The sequence below is a fragment of the Varanus komodoensis genome, unplaced genomic scaffold (assembly GCF_004798865.1).
Source record: "Varanus komodoensis strain SLA01 unplaced genomic scaffold, ASM479886v1 scaffold104, whole genome shotgun sequence".
NCBI classification, from domain to species: domain Eukaryota; kingdom Metazoa; phylum Chordata; class Lepidosauria; order Squamata; family Varanidae; genus Varanus; species Varanus komodoensis.
This window is the reverse complement of record NW_025335289.1, coordinates 1,247,107-1,262,755: the sequence shown is the minus strand read 5'-3', so window position 1 is coordinate 1,262,755 and position 15,649 is coordinate 1,247,107. Positions and strand designations below refer to the sequence as shown.

At 65.6% G+C, this 15,649-nt stretch overlaps 3 protein-coding genes across 3 annotated transcripts in view; 1 reads left to right on the top strand and 2 right to left on the bottom strand.

Annotated features, from left to right (window-relative positions):
• Nucleotides 1-2,006: 2,006 nt before the first annotated feature.
• RARRES2 (retinoic acid receptor responder 2) lies at nt 2,007-10,634 on the top strand. Its single transcript, XM_044419539.1, has 5 exons — nt 2,007-3,155; nt 7,154-7,258; nt 8,614-8,718; nt 9,749-9,878; nt 10,536-10,634. The coding sequence occupies exons 1-4, from the start codon at nt 2,991-2,993 to the stop codon at nt 9,851-9,853; spliced, it is 480 nt and encodes a 159-aa protein (XP_044275474.1). The 5' UTR covers nt 2,007-2,990; the 3' UTR covers nt 9,854-9,878; nt 10,536-10,634.
• An 894-nt stretch (nt 10,635-11,528) lies between these two features.
• On the bottom strand, nt 11,529-13,384 carry LRRC61 (leucine rich repeat containing 61). The gene has a single exon (XM_044419538.1). It carries the CDS (start codon nt 12,973-12,975, stop codon nt 12,181-12,183), a length of 795 nt encoding a protein of 264 aa, XP_044275473.1. The 5' UTR covers nt 12,976-13,384; the 3' UTR covers nt 11,529-12,180.
• Nucleotides 13,227-15,649, bottom strand: part of ZNF467 (zinc finger protein 467) — an 11,993-nt gene continuing 9,570 nt past the window's right edge. The window contains exon 6 of the mRNA XM_044419558.1: nt 13,227-13,317. Within this exon, the coding sequence (XP_044275493.1) occupies nt 13,227-13,317 (91 nt within the window). The remainder of the gene's footprint in view (nt 13,318-15,649) is intronic.

Here is a 15,649-nt window from a genome sequence, read left to right as displayed (position 1 = left end):
GGGAGCCGCGCGCCCCTCCCCGGGCGCCCCCCGCTGCCCCCCGCCTCGCTCACCAGGCCGCGCGCTGACCCCCTGACCCGGCAGGCGGTGTTGCCATAGCAACACCGTGACGGTCCCGGCCGTGGCGGACGCGGCGTCCGCGTCACCGTCGCATCATCGCCGAGCACGGTGACCTCACGCGATGACGTCACACGCCCACCGCTCGGCGCAGGGGCGAGGCCACTCTCTGCCTTTCGCCTTCCACGCTCTTTTTTTCCTTAATGAGCTGAAGGACCCGGATGAACGAACCGGAAATGGCCGCCCTCCTAACCCCGCCCCTTCGCCTACACGTACTTCCGCTCCCTTTTTCTTTACCTGCGGGACCGTCTTCCCCTTCCCGGCACACATTTCCCTGCCTGACAGAGGTGGACGGAAGCATTCTTCCCGCACGGCATCACGGGAAACCGAGTTCCTGTCGCCCACAGAGCCGGAACTCGGCGACGCTCCGTTTCCCCGGGAGCGAAATCTCGCGATGGTCACGAGGCTTCGCTCCCGCGAGATGCACTTTCGTCGCCGAGCTCCATGGGAGATGCAGTTCCGCGCTCGTGCCCTCCGGGCGGTCGGGACTCCGAATCCCAGCCTCCCCGGCCAGCGGTCTTGCTGGCTGGGGCGGATAGGGCTTGGGATCCCGACCCGACCCTCTGCGGCGCCAGGCCGGGCCGTGCGGCCGAGGAATCGCCCGAGTGCGTGGCCCGGCGCCGCTGCCGGGGATGCTGGGCACTGTAGTCCACGCATCGGCGGGGCGCCCGCGCAGCCCGCGGGGGCGAGCGCCGAGCAGGGGTCCGGCCGGTCCCTGGGCCGAGCGCGGCGGGGCTTTGTGCATCGGACGCGGGGCGCCCTCGGGGCGGCGGGCGAGGAAGAGGAGGAGGAGGAAGGCGCGGGGGGGGGCAGCGGCGCGTCCCGTCCCGTCCCGTCCGCGGCGTCCGCTCGCGCCCCTTGCCGCTGCTCGGAGGGGCGGCTGAGGACGGACGACTCGCCCTCGTGGCGCCCCGGTCCTCCAGGCCCCCCTTCCTTCTCGGCTCTTCATGTTGCAGGGATGGCCTGGACGAGGGCCAGTAAATGAAGCTCCGTCCAGACAAGGCGGAGGTCCTGTCGGTGGGTGGCTCGGGCCTCGGGGTGGGGGACTTGGGCCTTGCCCCGAATGGGGGTGCACTCCCTCTGAGGGACAGGGTCCGCAGCTGGGGGGTGCTCCTCAACCCGGAGCTGTCCCTGGAAGCTCAGGTGACGGCGCTGGCGAGGAGCGCCTTCCTTCAGCTTCGGCTGATCTGTCAGTTGCATCCCTACTCGGAGAACAACTGCCTGGCGACAGTGACACACGCGTTGGTGACTTCCCGACTTGACTTCTGTAACACGCTCTACGTGGGGCTGCCCTTGAAGATGGTCCGGATACTTCAGTTGGTGCAGAATAGAGCTGCCAGGCTGCTGACGGGGACTGGGCGTTATTCTCATATAACCCCAGTTCTCCTTCAGCTCCACTGGCTTCCCATTGAAGTCTGGGCCCAATTCCAGGTGTTGGTGATGACCTATAAGGCCCTCAACGGCTTGGGTCCTGGCTACCTGAAGGAGCGCTTACGTCCATATATGCCCAGCCGCCCCTTGAGATCAGCGGCAGAGGCCCTTCTCCGGGAACCCTCCGTGAAGGACATTAGGAGGGCGAGCACCCGGAGGAGGGCCTTCTCTGCGGTGGCGCCCAGTCTATGGAATGCACTCCCCAGAGAGGTCTGCCTGGTGCCGTCATTATTTGTTTTTTGGCGCCAGACAAAGACCTTTTTATTAAAAACTTATTTTAATTGTTAATTTATTGTTATTTATAGGATTTTAAATCTTTTAAGCCGAGATGCACCGGGTTTTAATATTTTTGTTGTATAATTGTTATATTTGTTCATTTTTTTGTTGTGAGCCACCCCGAGGCTTTGTTGCAATGGGGGCGGCATAAAAATGTGTTAAATAAATAAATAAGTAAATGCCCCCCCCCCTTTTCCCACGTGAAACAGGCTGGCCCACACAATCATGGCTGAGCGGGGACCGGAGCCTGCTCTCCTCCCACGTCTGCCTCGTTCTTAGGCTGTGCCATAAAAAAGGCAGAGCTCCTTCCATCCATCCGGCAGCCCCCAAGAGCGGTGCTTACTCTGCAAATTCCATCATCCCCAGCCAACAGGGCCAGTGGGAAGAGCAGTGTCGCCTGTGCGCCCCTCCATGGGTGTCGGTGAAGCTGGAAGTCACACGTCCTCCAAACCCGGCCAGGTCATGATCCCAGCTGCCACGTGCTGGACCAGCTGGCAGTCTGAAAGCTCACCTGCGTGGTGCTTGCTACTGCCGTCCATGCAGGTGCTCCCAAGCCCTGCCTCTCCGTTCTCCTCTCGCCTCTCTCCTGACCAGACAAGTTCAGATTCCCGCCCCCCACCCCCCGTTTTACCCGTGCGGTGAGCAGTGTGCCAGGTCAGGTGGGAAGGGCTCTGTGAACTGACTAAGCTCCCTCCTCTGCTGCAAAATATTCGCGCTGAAGACGGAGCCGGCCTCATTTCCTCCACAGCGGTTTTTCTCGGTTTGCCCCCACTCCGCTGGAGTTCAGTGCAGAGCCCTCTCTATGTACGCACGGCTGGAAAGACCCCTGGATTTACTGGCACCTCTGCCAGGCCCCACGGCACATCCAGAGGGAGCCAGCCGGACCTCCCTGCCCCGGCGAGGGGCTGGCGGCCGAGGGTGGGGGCAGCGCCGCCCGTCCTCTGTTGTTCTGCACAGCAGGCCGATCTCGGTGCCCTTTGCTCGCCCCTCTCTTTCATCTCCTGGGCACGAATCAACAAACAACCCCGGCGGAGGGCGGGAGAGGCGCCCCGTCTGGGCCGTTCCGGGCAGGGGGGTGGCCAGTTAATGACCGACCAAGATCAACAGAGCCGGAGGCAGTTGGCAAGTGCGCAGCCCGGGAAGCAGACCGCTCCAGCGGCACAGCGATGAGGAGGCTGGCGGCGCTGTGCGTGGGCCTCCTGGCCCTGTCGAGCGCGAGCCGGCCGGCCACTCAGCAGCGCGCTCTGGACGTCGTGCTGGACTACTTCCACCGAAACGGCCTCGTGCAGTCCGTGTTCAAGGAGCAAGCGGTGCTTAACGTCTCCGAAGAGGTGGGTGAGCCCCGCGCGAGGAGCGGCGTGTGGGGAGGGGGTGGCGGGGAGCCCCACCTGCCTTTGCCCAGGCAAGGGCATGAATCCACCATGCTGTGAAGACTAGCCTAAGGGAGAGCGACTCCACGGCACCTCACTTCCAATTAAGATATCCGGGAAGAATCAAGAGCACTTCTATGAAAGACATCGCAGTTTGTGTGATAGCTACGGTAATGAAATAAGGAGGCAGCTTCTCGGTAAACAAGCCAAACACAGCTTAAACTTGCCTTCTCTCTGGCCGTATTTATTTGGTTCCCTGGATATGCCAGGGGCTACTTCGTGGGTCTCCAAAGTTCTGTGGACAGTTCCTTTCCCCCTTCTTTCTCCTTTTTGGCTTCAGAGACTATATGCAGTAAACTCAGACTGACCCTCTTCCAGAGAGAGGGAGGTGCAAAGCTGCTTCAGTAAATAGTTTCGGTTCTTACAGCAAAGGCAACCCTTATCTAAGGAATATAATTGGGGGATTATCTCTGGTGCTTTCCCTAACACACTGAAGTTTATAAAGCCTTGGCATGACTCCAAGAAACCGCCTGGCCTTTGAACCCTGTGAAAGTTTGCTATTCTACCTGTTGAATGTTAGTAAGTTCCTAACCATTCTTCAGGTAGAGACCATCTCATATGAAGCCACAGAAAAAGAGGTTCAGCTCGAATAGAAACTATAGGTCGGGAAAATTGGAACAGGCCCAGGAAATGGTGCGGCAGTGCTAAGAAAGCTATCGGAGGAGCTGAAGGACAGACCTGAGTTTGCCCATACGTGGGCTTGCGAAGGGTCTGTGATCCTGGAAGACGGGGCTCTGCCAATGCCTGTGTGCATTCCTATCATACGGGATGAAAGGGGAAGTCACTTTCTGCTTGGGGCTCCACTTCACCCACTCTGTGCACGGAGACCGTTTCTCCACCTCGCGCCCCTGGAGTGCTTGCTTGGCCGTTGCGCAGGCCAGGGTCGAATCCCGCTTTTATGGACGACCAAGCCTTCCTTCAGAACATGGAAGTCTTGCCCTAGCAGGTTAAAGAAAGGGGGCCGGGGCCGTGCGCAAACAACATACCGCAGGCAAGAGCAGTTTGTTGTGATGTGCCGTCACGTTGCCTTGGACTTGCGCAGCCCCGTGAGTGAGAGCCTTCCAAGCTGTCCTGCCCTCGCCAGCGCTGCCTGGCCTCTGCCAATACAGGCAAACAGCAGGGGTGCAAAAGAAGAAGAAGAAAGGGACGCAGAGGAATGCCTCGCTAACAGTGATAAACAAAATACTTAAGCACATTAGGAACTGGCCAGTTCCTGTGTTGAATCCGACGCAACAGGAAGGCCCCCAGCCGGTGCTAAAAGCGAAAGGCGGTGGGGGCAGCTGAAGGCAAGGCATACGCAGGGAGGACAAGACGAGGCGAATGGGATTCCTTCTTTCTGCCTCCGGCCCGCTCCAACATTTTAAGGAAGGGAGCTGAGGCGAACAACAGACGCTGCTCCACAGGTTATCGATGAACGGGGCGCCTCCAAATCACGGGGCCGAGGTGATGCCCGCTCGGGGGTTTGTAGGACCTCAGAAGGGACATCGCCGATAGGTCTGACTTCCGCCCGTAGCACGGCTGGCATTGCCCTCTGCGGCCAAGGACTGGCGCTTTCGCAGAGGAGCCCGTGGGGGCGGGGGCTGCAGGCCAGAGGGACGACCGTCTTGTTCAAGAGCCGTGGGTTGAATTGTCGGGCATATAAAAGGACAGACCCTAATAGAACAGAATCGATAGGCTTCTACAAAGGTAGCTTCCCTCTCCCTGTTATTCAGGGAGGCTACGCCAAAAGGGGGCGGTGGTGAACTCTCCCGCCTGGGGGAGTGTGCGTCCCAGTGGCAAATGGAAGGCAGAGTCGCTTCTGTGCAACGATGGAGCCCCCTGGGAGAAAGCCCCCTAAGGTCGCGCGCAGGCTGAGGGGCCGCGGCTGGCGCCGACTGGCCAAGAGCGCGCTCCCAGGGCGGAAAGGGCAGCCCAGTTGGTGGCTGGTGTGAACACGGCAACTCCTACGACGGGGATTGCTGGAAAAGAACTCGGAGATCGAGGCACCACGACCACGCAGCTCCTGTGCAGCTCGGAGCCGCAGGCGTGTTGTCTGCAGAGCTGGAAGGGGCAGCGGAAGGCAGTCCGGGGGGCTCCCACGAGGCCCCTGGCGGCTGCGGAGGGGGCATGGAAGGAGACATTGCGCAGGTGCCCAACATTACGGACGGCATCAAGAATAGGGGTAAGGAGAGGCTTTTCTTGCTTTCCTCTTTCCTAATACAAGGAGCCCGGGTCATCTCACGGGGTCAAGGGCATCTTCACGGAGCGCGCAGTTAATCTCTGGAATCCGCTTGGCTGAGGGCGGGTCGCAGCCTCCGATTCGGGTGGCTTGAAAGGGGCTGGGTCGGTTCCAGCAGCTGCTAGTCCTTTCCTCAGGACGCCTCCAGGATTGCCTGCCCATGCTTGCCAGCTGCTGGGGAACATGGGCGGGGGGGGGTGCTATTGCACGTCTGTCCTGCACGCGAGTTTCCTGCTGGGGTTTGGCTGGGACAAGATGTTGGACCCGCTGGGCCTTTGGAAGGATCCCATGCGGCTCTTCTAATGCGCCATTTTCCTCTGGGATTAGTCCTGGCTCTCTGATGTCCTTGCTGAGTGAGCCAGGTCAGAATCCAGGCAAAGCAGCCAGAGTGAGACTCTTCAGTGATACAAATCCAAGTCTACTTCGGAACGGGGCACCCAGGGGCAGCCATAATAGGGCGATTCCACACCGGCCCTTCTCTCTGGAGTGGGCACCGCTCAGGCTCTTGCGCTTTTAAAAGGGGATCCGGATGACAGCCTTACAACCTGGTTCCACTCCGGTGTTCCCACGTTTGCGGAGATTGTCTGGCTCTTAGCCGACCCGCAGTACCAACTTCCCCAGCCTGGTGCCTCCTCCGGAGGTCAGCCTTTGCCTCCCATCACATTTCCAGGGCTGGGGAAGGCCGGGCTACGCGGTCTCCGTGCAGGCAGTTCACAGACTAGTAGAGTCGGAAGGGGCCATGAAGGCCGTCGAGTCCAACCCCCCCCCCCCGCTTCATGCATCGGCGAAGCTGCATTACGCACTTCTGGAATTCTGCAAGTGCTTCTCCCCCTCGCTAAAAAGGCTCTGGATTCTCTGCATATCCAAGTATCTGCTGTCCTTTTGAATAGCCGAAGGTTTGCCACACACGCACTTGGGTGTTCATGCGCTGTTCTGACGCTGGTAATAATCGAGTGAAAACGTAGTCGAGCAAACAGGGCTTGTTTCCCCTTCCAGCTGCTGCCCACGGGCCAGGCACAGGGGCTCCTGGAAGCCCAGATTGGTTGGGGGTGAGGGCAGAGGCTGGCCGGGCAGGAAGACTCTGTGGCAAAGGCTTTTGCAGGCGAAGCAGGGGGGGAGCCGCTGAGTGCCAGAATGCTCGGCAGAAAGGTGGGGCAAAATGGGCCCATCAGTCCATCTCAGTTAGCGATTGCCTCCAGTGACCACAGAATCGTAGAACGGCAGAGTCGGGAAGGGCCGGAGGGCCGCCAGGTCCAAGACCCGGCTCAGAGCAGGGCTCCGAGCTACAGCATCCATGGCAGCGGCAGCCTGGCTGCCTCTGGGGGCCTCCAGTGTGGGACCGTCGGCCGCGCTCCAGCATCCTGGACAGGTCGCCCCCAACCCTGCCGCACGCGCTGCGGTCTGGCCTGGAGCGCTTGGTGCCTCCCCTGAGCTCAGCCTGCCCCGGGGACGGCCAGGCGTGAGCAGGGAGGGGGACCTGGCCACGTGCCCACGGTGCCTGCCCACAGCGACCTCCCGTGAGGCCGGGTGCCGGCTGCTGCGAGCAGCGCGCACGGGCCCAGCACCGCTGGAGGCAGAGGGTCCCGGGGCTGGCCCCTCGCACTCCGTGGGAGCCCTCCGTGGCCGTGGCGGGCCGTGCGTGGCCCCCCCCCCGCACTGACGCTGCTCCGCTCGGCCGCAGGTGCTGCACATGGGGACCTTCGTTCAACTGCGGGTGGAGCTCGCACAGACACACTGCAGGAAGCAGCAGCGGAGGACACACAACTGCCTCGTCAAGCCCGGCGGGGTAAGCCCACGCGCGTCGATGCGCCTCCTCCTCGGTAGTGCGGCGGATCCTTTCACGGTGTAACAAGCCTCCTTTGACGAGGCCGACCCATCCTCCTGCCATGCGCCGCCAGAGCGACACACAAACCCACAAACGCGGAGGAGCTGCACTCCGGGGGTCGTTGCAGCCCCAAAACTGAGGCGGTGGGGAGGGCTCCTCCCGCAGGGCCACCCACAGCCCCCCCCCCCAGGGACGCAACCACAGCGCCTGCAGGGCTGCCGGAGGAAGGCGGGCTGGCCTCGGGGACCGTGGTGGGGCTGGGACGAGGGGCCCCTCCACCCAGAGGCAGAGTGTCAGGGGAGGCCCCGAGGGCCACCCACCCGCCACAGCCTTTGGGCCACGCAGCCAGGCACTGCCGTTGCCTGCCCCCAGCTCCCCCCACCCCCACGGCGTGCCAGTTCCCTTGGCTGCCTTGCCACAGCAGGAGGGGCGACAATGGATTTTGCATCCCAGTTATAATCAGCGAGACTTTGGAGTCTTGACTGGGCCACTGTGGTCACGTGCCATTAAGGCATCTCCAACGTGGGGCACCCTCCGGACGGGCACCCCCCACAATGCCTGGACCCCCACCCAGCCCTCACTCAGCTCTCGTCCAGGCCTGCAGCTTCCCCCACGGGGCACGTCCACCTCCCGGCTGGCCTTCCTCTCCCTCTGCCTGCGACTTTCCCCAGCGCTGGTCTTCCGGGCATCTCGGCTTCCCGTGATGCGTCTGAAGTAGCACGGCCTCCGTTTTGCCACGCCGGCTTCTGGGGAAAGCTCCGGCTTGGTTTGATCCAGGCCAGTGGGCGATGAAGTCCTGCTCGCGGTTCAAGAAACCTCCTCACGGGGACGGAAACTGTTCTCCGAGAGCTGCCTTTCCTCCCTGGCACTGGGAACGGACACGCCTGCACATTCTGAGCCGGGGCTCCTCGTGCTGCCCGGGATCGGGAACCGATGCTCACATGCGGGTGGCTGCTCTCCGAGATCCCGGGGTCACAGTTTGGGCTCTCTTTGGGGCGCGGCTGCCGGGACGGTCGCAGGGAGCCCCTCGAAAGCTCCCACCCGATGGTGCCATGCGGGCACTGCTGGAGGTGCACTGCAGCGCCAGACGGGCAGCCAGGAGGGCGGTCTGCGCGCGAGGAGGAGCCCCTTTCGGCGAGGGGGGAGGCAGACCTGGGGACTGGCCCTCAAGGCCGGCAAGGAAGCATGAGGACGCCTACGCGCCCCTTCCCCGTCGGTTGTGACCCTCGCCGTCGGCATTTCGCTGCCCTTGAGCACCTGGGGGCAGCTCCCTTGGGGGAAGTCGCCAACGCTCTCTCGGTCTCTCTCCCGTCCAGAGGCGGCAGACATGCCTGGCCTGCATCAAGTTTGACGCCAGCAGCGCCGAAAACGTGCTGGACAGGTTGCTGCAGTGCCGCTCACCCGTGCATGCCCAATTCCAGGTGAGGAGTGCCCCTCCAGACCCTTCACCCGGCCCTCCCTGGGCAAGTCTGCCCCAGCCCCAGCCCCAGCCCCGCTTCCGAGGCCTGGGCCAGGGAGAGCCGGCGGCGGCCAGGCGGCCGGATTCTTTCTGGCGAGCGTCCCGGCACCGGCCCTGACCAACTCTGCGGCCGCGGTCACTGCACCCTGCGCCCAGCAGGCTCCCCCCCCCCCCCGCGTTCCTTTTATCTTTTCTAGTGGTTTAAGTAACTGTTTACAAAATCTGCTCGGCTGACACACTGCAAAGCAAAACAGGCATGTGTTTATTTCCGAGAAGGGCTCTGGGCCTCCGGGGGCACGCGGGCCAGGCAGCCCCACCCGCTTGTCCAGAACACGCCGGGCCCGACGGACCGGCTCGGCGCCTGCTCTCCAGAACATGGCTGAGCTGACTGCGCCGGTCCCTGCGAAGCGAAGCGAGCCTCCGTGACAGGCCGGGGCACCGTTCGGCCGGCTGCGGAGGGGCAATCCGCCCGGCAGCCCGTCCGTGGGAAGGCCCAGGCGCGCTCCCCGCATCCCCGAGGGCCGGGCTGGCCTGGGCCTCCGAGGCTCTGCGGCAGAGGCCGTGCGTGTGGCTGGCCCGGCGCGGACGCGAGGGATGCGCCGGCACTGCGCTGCCGGTAGCCACGGGTCACGTGCCGAGGGCGCCGCGTTGCAGGGGGAAAGGCGGGAGGCCCGAGTGGCCGGGGGCCGGGCTGCCACTCGCGCAGCGCACCGTCCCGCTCGCTGCATGGGCTAGCGCGGCTCCGCGCGGCTGAGGAGCGGGCCCGGGCTTCCCGAGGGCGGCTTGTGCCCCGCAGGCGCTGCCCTGCGCCCGGAGTGCCGCCCTCCACCACCTCCCGCTGGCGGTCTCTGCGCGGGCGCAGGGCAGGGCTGCTCGCCTGGCGGGAGGGCAGGACCCACACAGGGAAGGGGGCGAAGCCACGCTCGCACGCACGCCCCCCCGGGGCGTCAGGGCCCCCCGGGACTGGCACCGTGCCCTTGCTCTCCCCGCAGGAGATGAGCCGCAAGCACAGCCAGGAGTGCGAGAAGGTCAGGAATGCCCACGAAGACCGCTACCTGCCCGGCCGGTTCGCCTTCTCCGTGGGAGCCCCGAGCTAGCCCCCCCAGCGCCGGACCCAGCCTGGTAAGTGCCCGGCGGCCTGCGGGGAGCGTGCCCGGTGGGGCGGAGGCGGGCGCTGGGCTGCCCCGGGTGCCTGCAGGCCGCTAGCCTCCCGGGGCAAGCACAGGGGGCTGGCTGCCCCTCCAGCCCCGCCGAGTCCAGAAGCGGCCCCCACGTGAGGCCAGGCCTGAGTGGGCGCGAGGCAGAGGGCTTCACCGCCCCCCCCCCGCTCCGGCCCGCCTCCCCCGAGACGCGATCTGGGCAGCAGTGCAGGGGGTGATCTTTTTGGTGCGTGGAGAAAGCGGGCAGGGGGCGGCCAGGGAAAGCCCCCCAAGTCAAGGCTGCTGGAAGTTGTGTGATGAGCCCACCGTGGGGGGGGCAGGGACGGACGGACAGAAAGACAGACGGCTGCGGTTACGTTGGGCTCATGATGTTCCTGTTCGGGCAGCCCCCAAATCAAGCGGGTTGTTGCCCAGCTGGCAAAGACGGAAGCGGGAAGGCAACTTGGGCTGCGAGGCGATGCAGGGCACGTGTTAAGTGGGGGGCTCGCCCACACCCCGATCGGCGCGTGGCCACCATCTTGCTCGGCACGGGGCGCTGGCGAATCTGGAGCCCCCCAGGCCAAAACCTTCCCGCGCCTTCCCCAGCCACGGCACTCATTTTCTCTTCTTCTCCCCCCAGATGGGCCCTGGGCTGGAAGGACTGCCCCGACTAGGCCAGGAGGGGCCACCCCACCCCCAGCTTGGTCTCCGCACTGCAGGACTGGCACCTGCCTCCCCCCCCCCCCCCCCCCCCCCCCCCCCCCCCCGCCCCCCCCCCCCCCCCCCCCCCCCCCCCCCAAGCCCCGTTCTCGGGCCTCCCCTTGCTCCTCTCCTCCGAATAAAATTGTGTCTGGACTCCACTTCCACGCAACACGCGGCTTCCAAGAGGGGCTGCCAGGCTGAGGTGGCCGGGGATCATGGGAGCCACAGCCCTCCCCACCTGGAGGATGCGTGTGGCTGGCCGCGCGAGGCCTCTGTGCTCCAACCGCCCCAGGTGCCGAGGGAGGCGAAGGAAGCAGGCGTCCGAGAGATGGGACGGCCCACGTTGCCCGGTCGGGTCCGTCGGTGGCCCGCGTGACCTCGGCAGGGGGAGCGCCAGGCTCGGGCAGCACCCCGAGCGCCAGCCGCCAGTCCGACACGGGGCGTGTGCTGTCCTGTTTTACGCATGGCGCAAGGTCGCGGCCTCCTGCAACCCCGTTGTGCGCGCAGGTCCCTCGGCCCGCAGCATCTCCAGGCCTTCGAGCAGCAAAACGCGGCTGGAGAAAATCCCGAGGCGGCTGCTGGGGTCGCAAAGGCCTTGGCCTCCGGGGTCTGCCCTGTACCCCCCCACAACATGAGCAGCAGCAGGGGTGAGCCGGGGTCCCTTCCTTCGAGGCTTCGGCTTGGTTGCAGAAAGTTTCCGGGGTGCGGGGTGGCACCATGGCACGGGACTGGGGGAGCGCGCGCCGCGGCAGGCACCCACCTCCCCAGGGCCAGGGCAGGGCACAGAGAGGGGTCCCTGCGGGCACGCAGGGGGAAGGCCTGCGCGGGCGCCGGGAGGCCGGAGCAGGGGGCAGGCAGAGCAGCACGGGGCTCCTGCTGCGGGCGAGGCACACACCGCGACCCCGCGTGGCGGGCCAGCGCCCGGGTGCCAGCTCCCCTGGGCTCGCGGCGCCTTGGCTGCTCGACGCCCCTCACCAAAGGCGTGGGGCGCAGACCCTGCCCGGCCAGCCATGTCCGAGGTTCCCCACGTTCTTTTCCGGGGCGCTTTTGACCCGTCCTCCGGGATGCCCAGAGGCTCTCGCGGCCCCTCCACTGCGCACGCTCCCCGGGCCCCTTCGCTCCCGCGGAGCCCCCCGGGCCGGGGGGACCGTCTCTTCTGCGAGGGCAAAGCCATGCAGGGCGGCACACGGTGGTTCTCGGAGGCAGAAACAGCGGCGGGGGCAAGCGCCGCGGCCCTCAAGCCCACTTCCGAACTAGCTTAAACGCGGCCGGGGGCAGCCTCTGACGGGAGCGGGGACTGGGCTGCGGCTGGCGAGCCCCACGTTCTCCCGGCCTGGAGACCCCACCAGCGTAGCCATGGTCCTCCATGGGGGGGTCCTTGCAGAAGGTGGGAAATGGGCGGTCCCCCCGCCCAGGCATTTGTGGCACCGGCCGGGCAGGTGCGCCCTTCCCGCCCGTTGGCGCTGCCTGGGACCGTGGGACCCGCTGCGGCAGGGGCCAGGTGGCCCCGCGAGACCCGCAGCTGTGGGGAAGGCGGGGGCCGGCCGGCCAAGAGCCCAGGAGGGAGGCCGTGAGCCGGCCGCTCAAAACAGGTAGGAGCTCGCGTCGGGGCGGCCGCTCAGGGCCCGCTCCGCCTGGGAAATGGAGTCGTCGGCCCGCTGGCTCAGCTCGCGGCACTCCTGCAGGACCTCGCTGAACTGCTTGCAGGCCTCCTCCACGATGGAGCTCCGCCGGGCCGGGCGGACCTCCCAGTAGCCCTCCTGCACCCACGGCGTGGACAGGCCCGCCAGCTCCGCGGCGCCCGCCCCGCCGGAGCCGTGGGCGCGCCGGAGGGAGCTGTCCAGCTCCTTGCACAGCTGGTAGAGCTCGCTGCCACGCCCGGAGACCCGCTCGCCGTCGATCACCTTGAGCCCGGGGAACATCTCGGCCATGGCCGCGCGGTAGCCCGCCGAGGCGCAGAGGGGGTTGCTCAGCCGCCCGACGGGGTCGCTGAGCCGCAGGCTCTCCAGGTGCCGCAGCCCCGCCAGGCCCCGCAGCTGCTGCGGGCTGCTGACCAGGTTGCCGGCCGCGTTCAGGCTCTGCAGGCGCTCGCAGCCGGCCAGCGGCTCCAGGCTGGCGATGCGGTTGGCGGAGACGTTGAGGACGGCCAGCGCCTTGAGCGAGCCGAGGGGGCCCAGGTGCGAAACGGCGTTTCCCGACAGGTCCAGCCACTCCAGGTTGGCGCACTCCCCCAGGCAGCCCAGGTCGGCCAGGCCCAGGCCTCGCAGCTTCAGCAGCAGGATGGACTCCAGGTCGAACTCGCCCGTCCGGGCCTTCAGCAGCTGGGCCGTGACCTTCGCGCTCTCAGCCTCGTCCCCCTTCTCCGCCCACGGTTCCATCTCGGGCAGGGTGGCCGTGCCGCCAGCGAGGCCTGCCGCGCTCGCCCAGGGCTGCCGCCTGGCGCTTCTCGCCTTGCCCGGGGAGGCGCGGCTTCACCACTGCAGGCCAGGCGGACGCCGGGGGCTGCACACCGCTCGTTCCCCTCGGGAGGAATGGATTACGGAGCCGTGGGTGCCGGTCGCCAGCCCTGCTGGAAGGGAGGAGAAGGGGGCAGGGTCAGAGGAGGCCACGGCTCCCCAGCCCCTCGCCCTCAGGTCAGCTGGCCCCAGAGCTGCAGGCCGGCCGCTTGCTGTGGAGGAAGTGCTGGCGCACAGCGGGGCTGCTCAGTCTGGCAGGGTGACCTGCAGAGGGGGCGGAGGCGTGCACGGAAGCCGTGCTTTGAGAGGCCCCCAGCGTAGAACGGGCGTTCCCTCTCTGGGGGCCTCCGGCGGGGCTTCTACAAATCCCTCCTCATTCTCGGCCCTCGGCCGTGGGGCCTGCCTGATGCCGACTTCTGGAGGCGCCCTACTGGTTCCCCACTTCTCCCCTTTTTCTTGCCGCGGGGAATCGGAGGAGGAGGACGGGGCGGGAGAGCTGCACGGGCCCTCCTGGAGGGCCCCCACAGCCCCCTCTCCGACGGTCCGGGCGACAGAGCGACCTGCTGCGCCACCGGCCGTGGCAGGTCGTCCCGTCAGCTGAACCCGAACAGGATCACCCAGGCGGCCGGGACGGGGCACTCCTCCCGCCCAGGAGCAATCCCAAGCGCCGCCCTGGATCACGCCTCTTCCCCAAATGGGCCAGGGAAGAAACTAGCTTCTCCGCGAGCTTGCAAAGGTCCCTCACAGGGGGCTTGAGTTACAGGAAGGAGAGGGAGCCGTGCGGGTGACCCAGGAACAAGGTGGCGTGGGAGAGGCGGCTCCACCGCCATGCGGGACATGGCTCCATCTTTCCCAGACCCCGAAAAGCTCCGGCCGAAGCAGCAGCCCGGTCTGCAAACCGGGGAGGAGGCGGCGGCCTGGAGCTGGGCCGGTCCAACCACGCAACCTCCCTGGGCCGCCTGGACTCATTCCCCGCCTCAGCGGGGCCTCCACAAATCCGGCAGACGTGGGGTGAGGCGGCCATGGCATGTGTTAATTTTATATTGTTAATTTGTTATGTATTATATTTTAATTTTATGTTGTGAGCCGCCCCGAGGCTTCGGCGAATGGGGCAGCATAGAAATGTTTTACATAAATAAATAAAATAAATGTGTGCGCCACGCTCACCCTGTCCGGCAAACTGAGCACACCTTAGAGAAGTCCCGCAACCACGGCGCCCTTGGGCCCGCTTCTCCGTTTCGCTGGGGGTGTTGGGAGATGCAGCGCATCCGACCGCAAGGGCATTTTATTTATTTATTTAAAACATTTCTACGCCGCCCCCATCGCAACAAAGCCTCGGGGCGGCTCACAACCAAAACAAAAACAAAATCATATACAAATTTATACACTAAAAATATTAAAACCCGGTGCATCTCGGCTTAAATTTTTTTTTTAAATCCTCCATAATAAATTAACACTTAAAATAAGTTTTAAATGAAAAGGTCTTAGCCTGGCACCGAAAATCAAATAACGACGGCGCCAGGCGGACCTCTCCGGGGAGCACGTTCCATAGGTGGGGCGCCACCGCAGAGAAGGCCCTCCTCCGGGTGCTCACCCTCCTAATATCATTCACAGGGGGTTCCCGGAGGAGGGCCTCTCCTGCTGACCTCAAGGGGCAGGAGGGCATATATGGATGTCCATTTTGGGGACGGTTGCCTGAGCTCCCGCGGCCTCGGCCAGATCGTGGCAAGCAGCTGCTCCCGTGCCCTCGCAAGCCATTCCGTGGGCTGAGGGGCAGTTTTGCCCACATGTGGCCACACGGGCACACGGCTGCACTAAACACCCCTCTCAGCCCGCAACCGAACCGGCCTCACCGCCTGCCCAAAGCCCCGCACAGGAGCAGGAATGTGCCCACAAACCCAGCCTCTCGCACTCTCATGCGCAGGCAAGCCGGGTTCCTGTTTCCCCGTGTTTTTATTCTGTGCCCAGGATAGCTGCTTAACCACTACGCTCGCAAACGACTCCGCTTAACAGCAGCTGGGATCGCCGGGGCTTAGCAGGCGGCGCTCCTTCCACCACTGAAGGCAGCTCCGTGGCCCGGCTTGCGTAGGGGGCGCCGAGTGGGGCCGAGCAACCCAGGGCCGAGTGGGGTTACCCGTGCGTAAATGTGCACAGAGGCCTGCGCGCCCGCCCCCCGCGCACCGCCCAGCCCGCCCAGGGGCGCGGCTGCGGGGGGGGGGGCTGCGCTCTCCTCCGCGCGTGCCACCCCGTGGCCATGGCAACACGGGCCGGCGCCGCATCCTGAGGATTCCCCTCCTCTGCGGGGCCGGGCTTGGAGGGGCGGCGAGCCGCGCACTCCCCTCGCCCGGCCCGGCCCGGCCCGGCTCGGCTCGCCCAGCGCTCTCCGCTCGCCCCGCCGCGCCGCGCCTGCCGCTCCCTCCTCCTCCTCCTCCTCCTCCTCCGGCCCGGCAGCCGGCCGCGTCCCACGGCGCCGGGGCGCAGGAGAGGGCCGCCCCGCAGGCCGCCGCCGCCGCCGCCCCTCTCACCCCGCGGCGCCTTCGCCCCGCGCGGCTCCGCCTCCAGCCGAGCCCTCCGAGCGGGCGCCCCGGCCCGGCCA

What these genes read in the sequence shown, in the direction of transcription:
- RARRES2 (XM_044419539.1), top strand. Translation starts at nt 2,991, where the DNA reads ATGAGGAGGCTGGCGGCGCTGTGCGTGGGCCTCCTGGCCCTGTCGAGC. An exon ending in TGCTTAACGTCTCCGAAGAG is followed by an intron (nt 3,156 to 7,153) that starts GTGGGTGAGCCC and finishes GCTCGGCCGCAG; the next exon opens with GTGCTGCACATGGGGACCTT. An exon ending in CCGTGCATGCCCAATTCCAG is followed by an intron (nt 8,719 to 9,748) that starts GTGAGGAGTGCC and finishes CTCTCCCCGCAG; the next exon opens with GAGATGAGCCGCAAGCACAG.
- LRRC61 (XM_044419538.1), bottom strand. Translation starts at nt 12,975, where the DNA reads ATGGAACCGTGGGCGGAGAAGGGGGACGAGGCTGAGAGCGCGAAGGTC.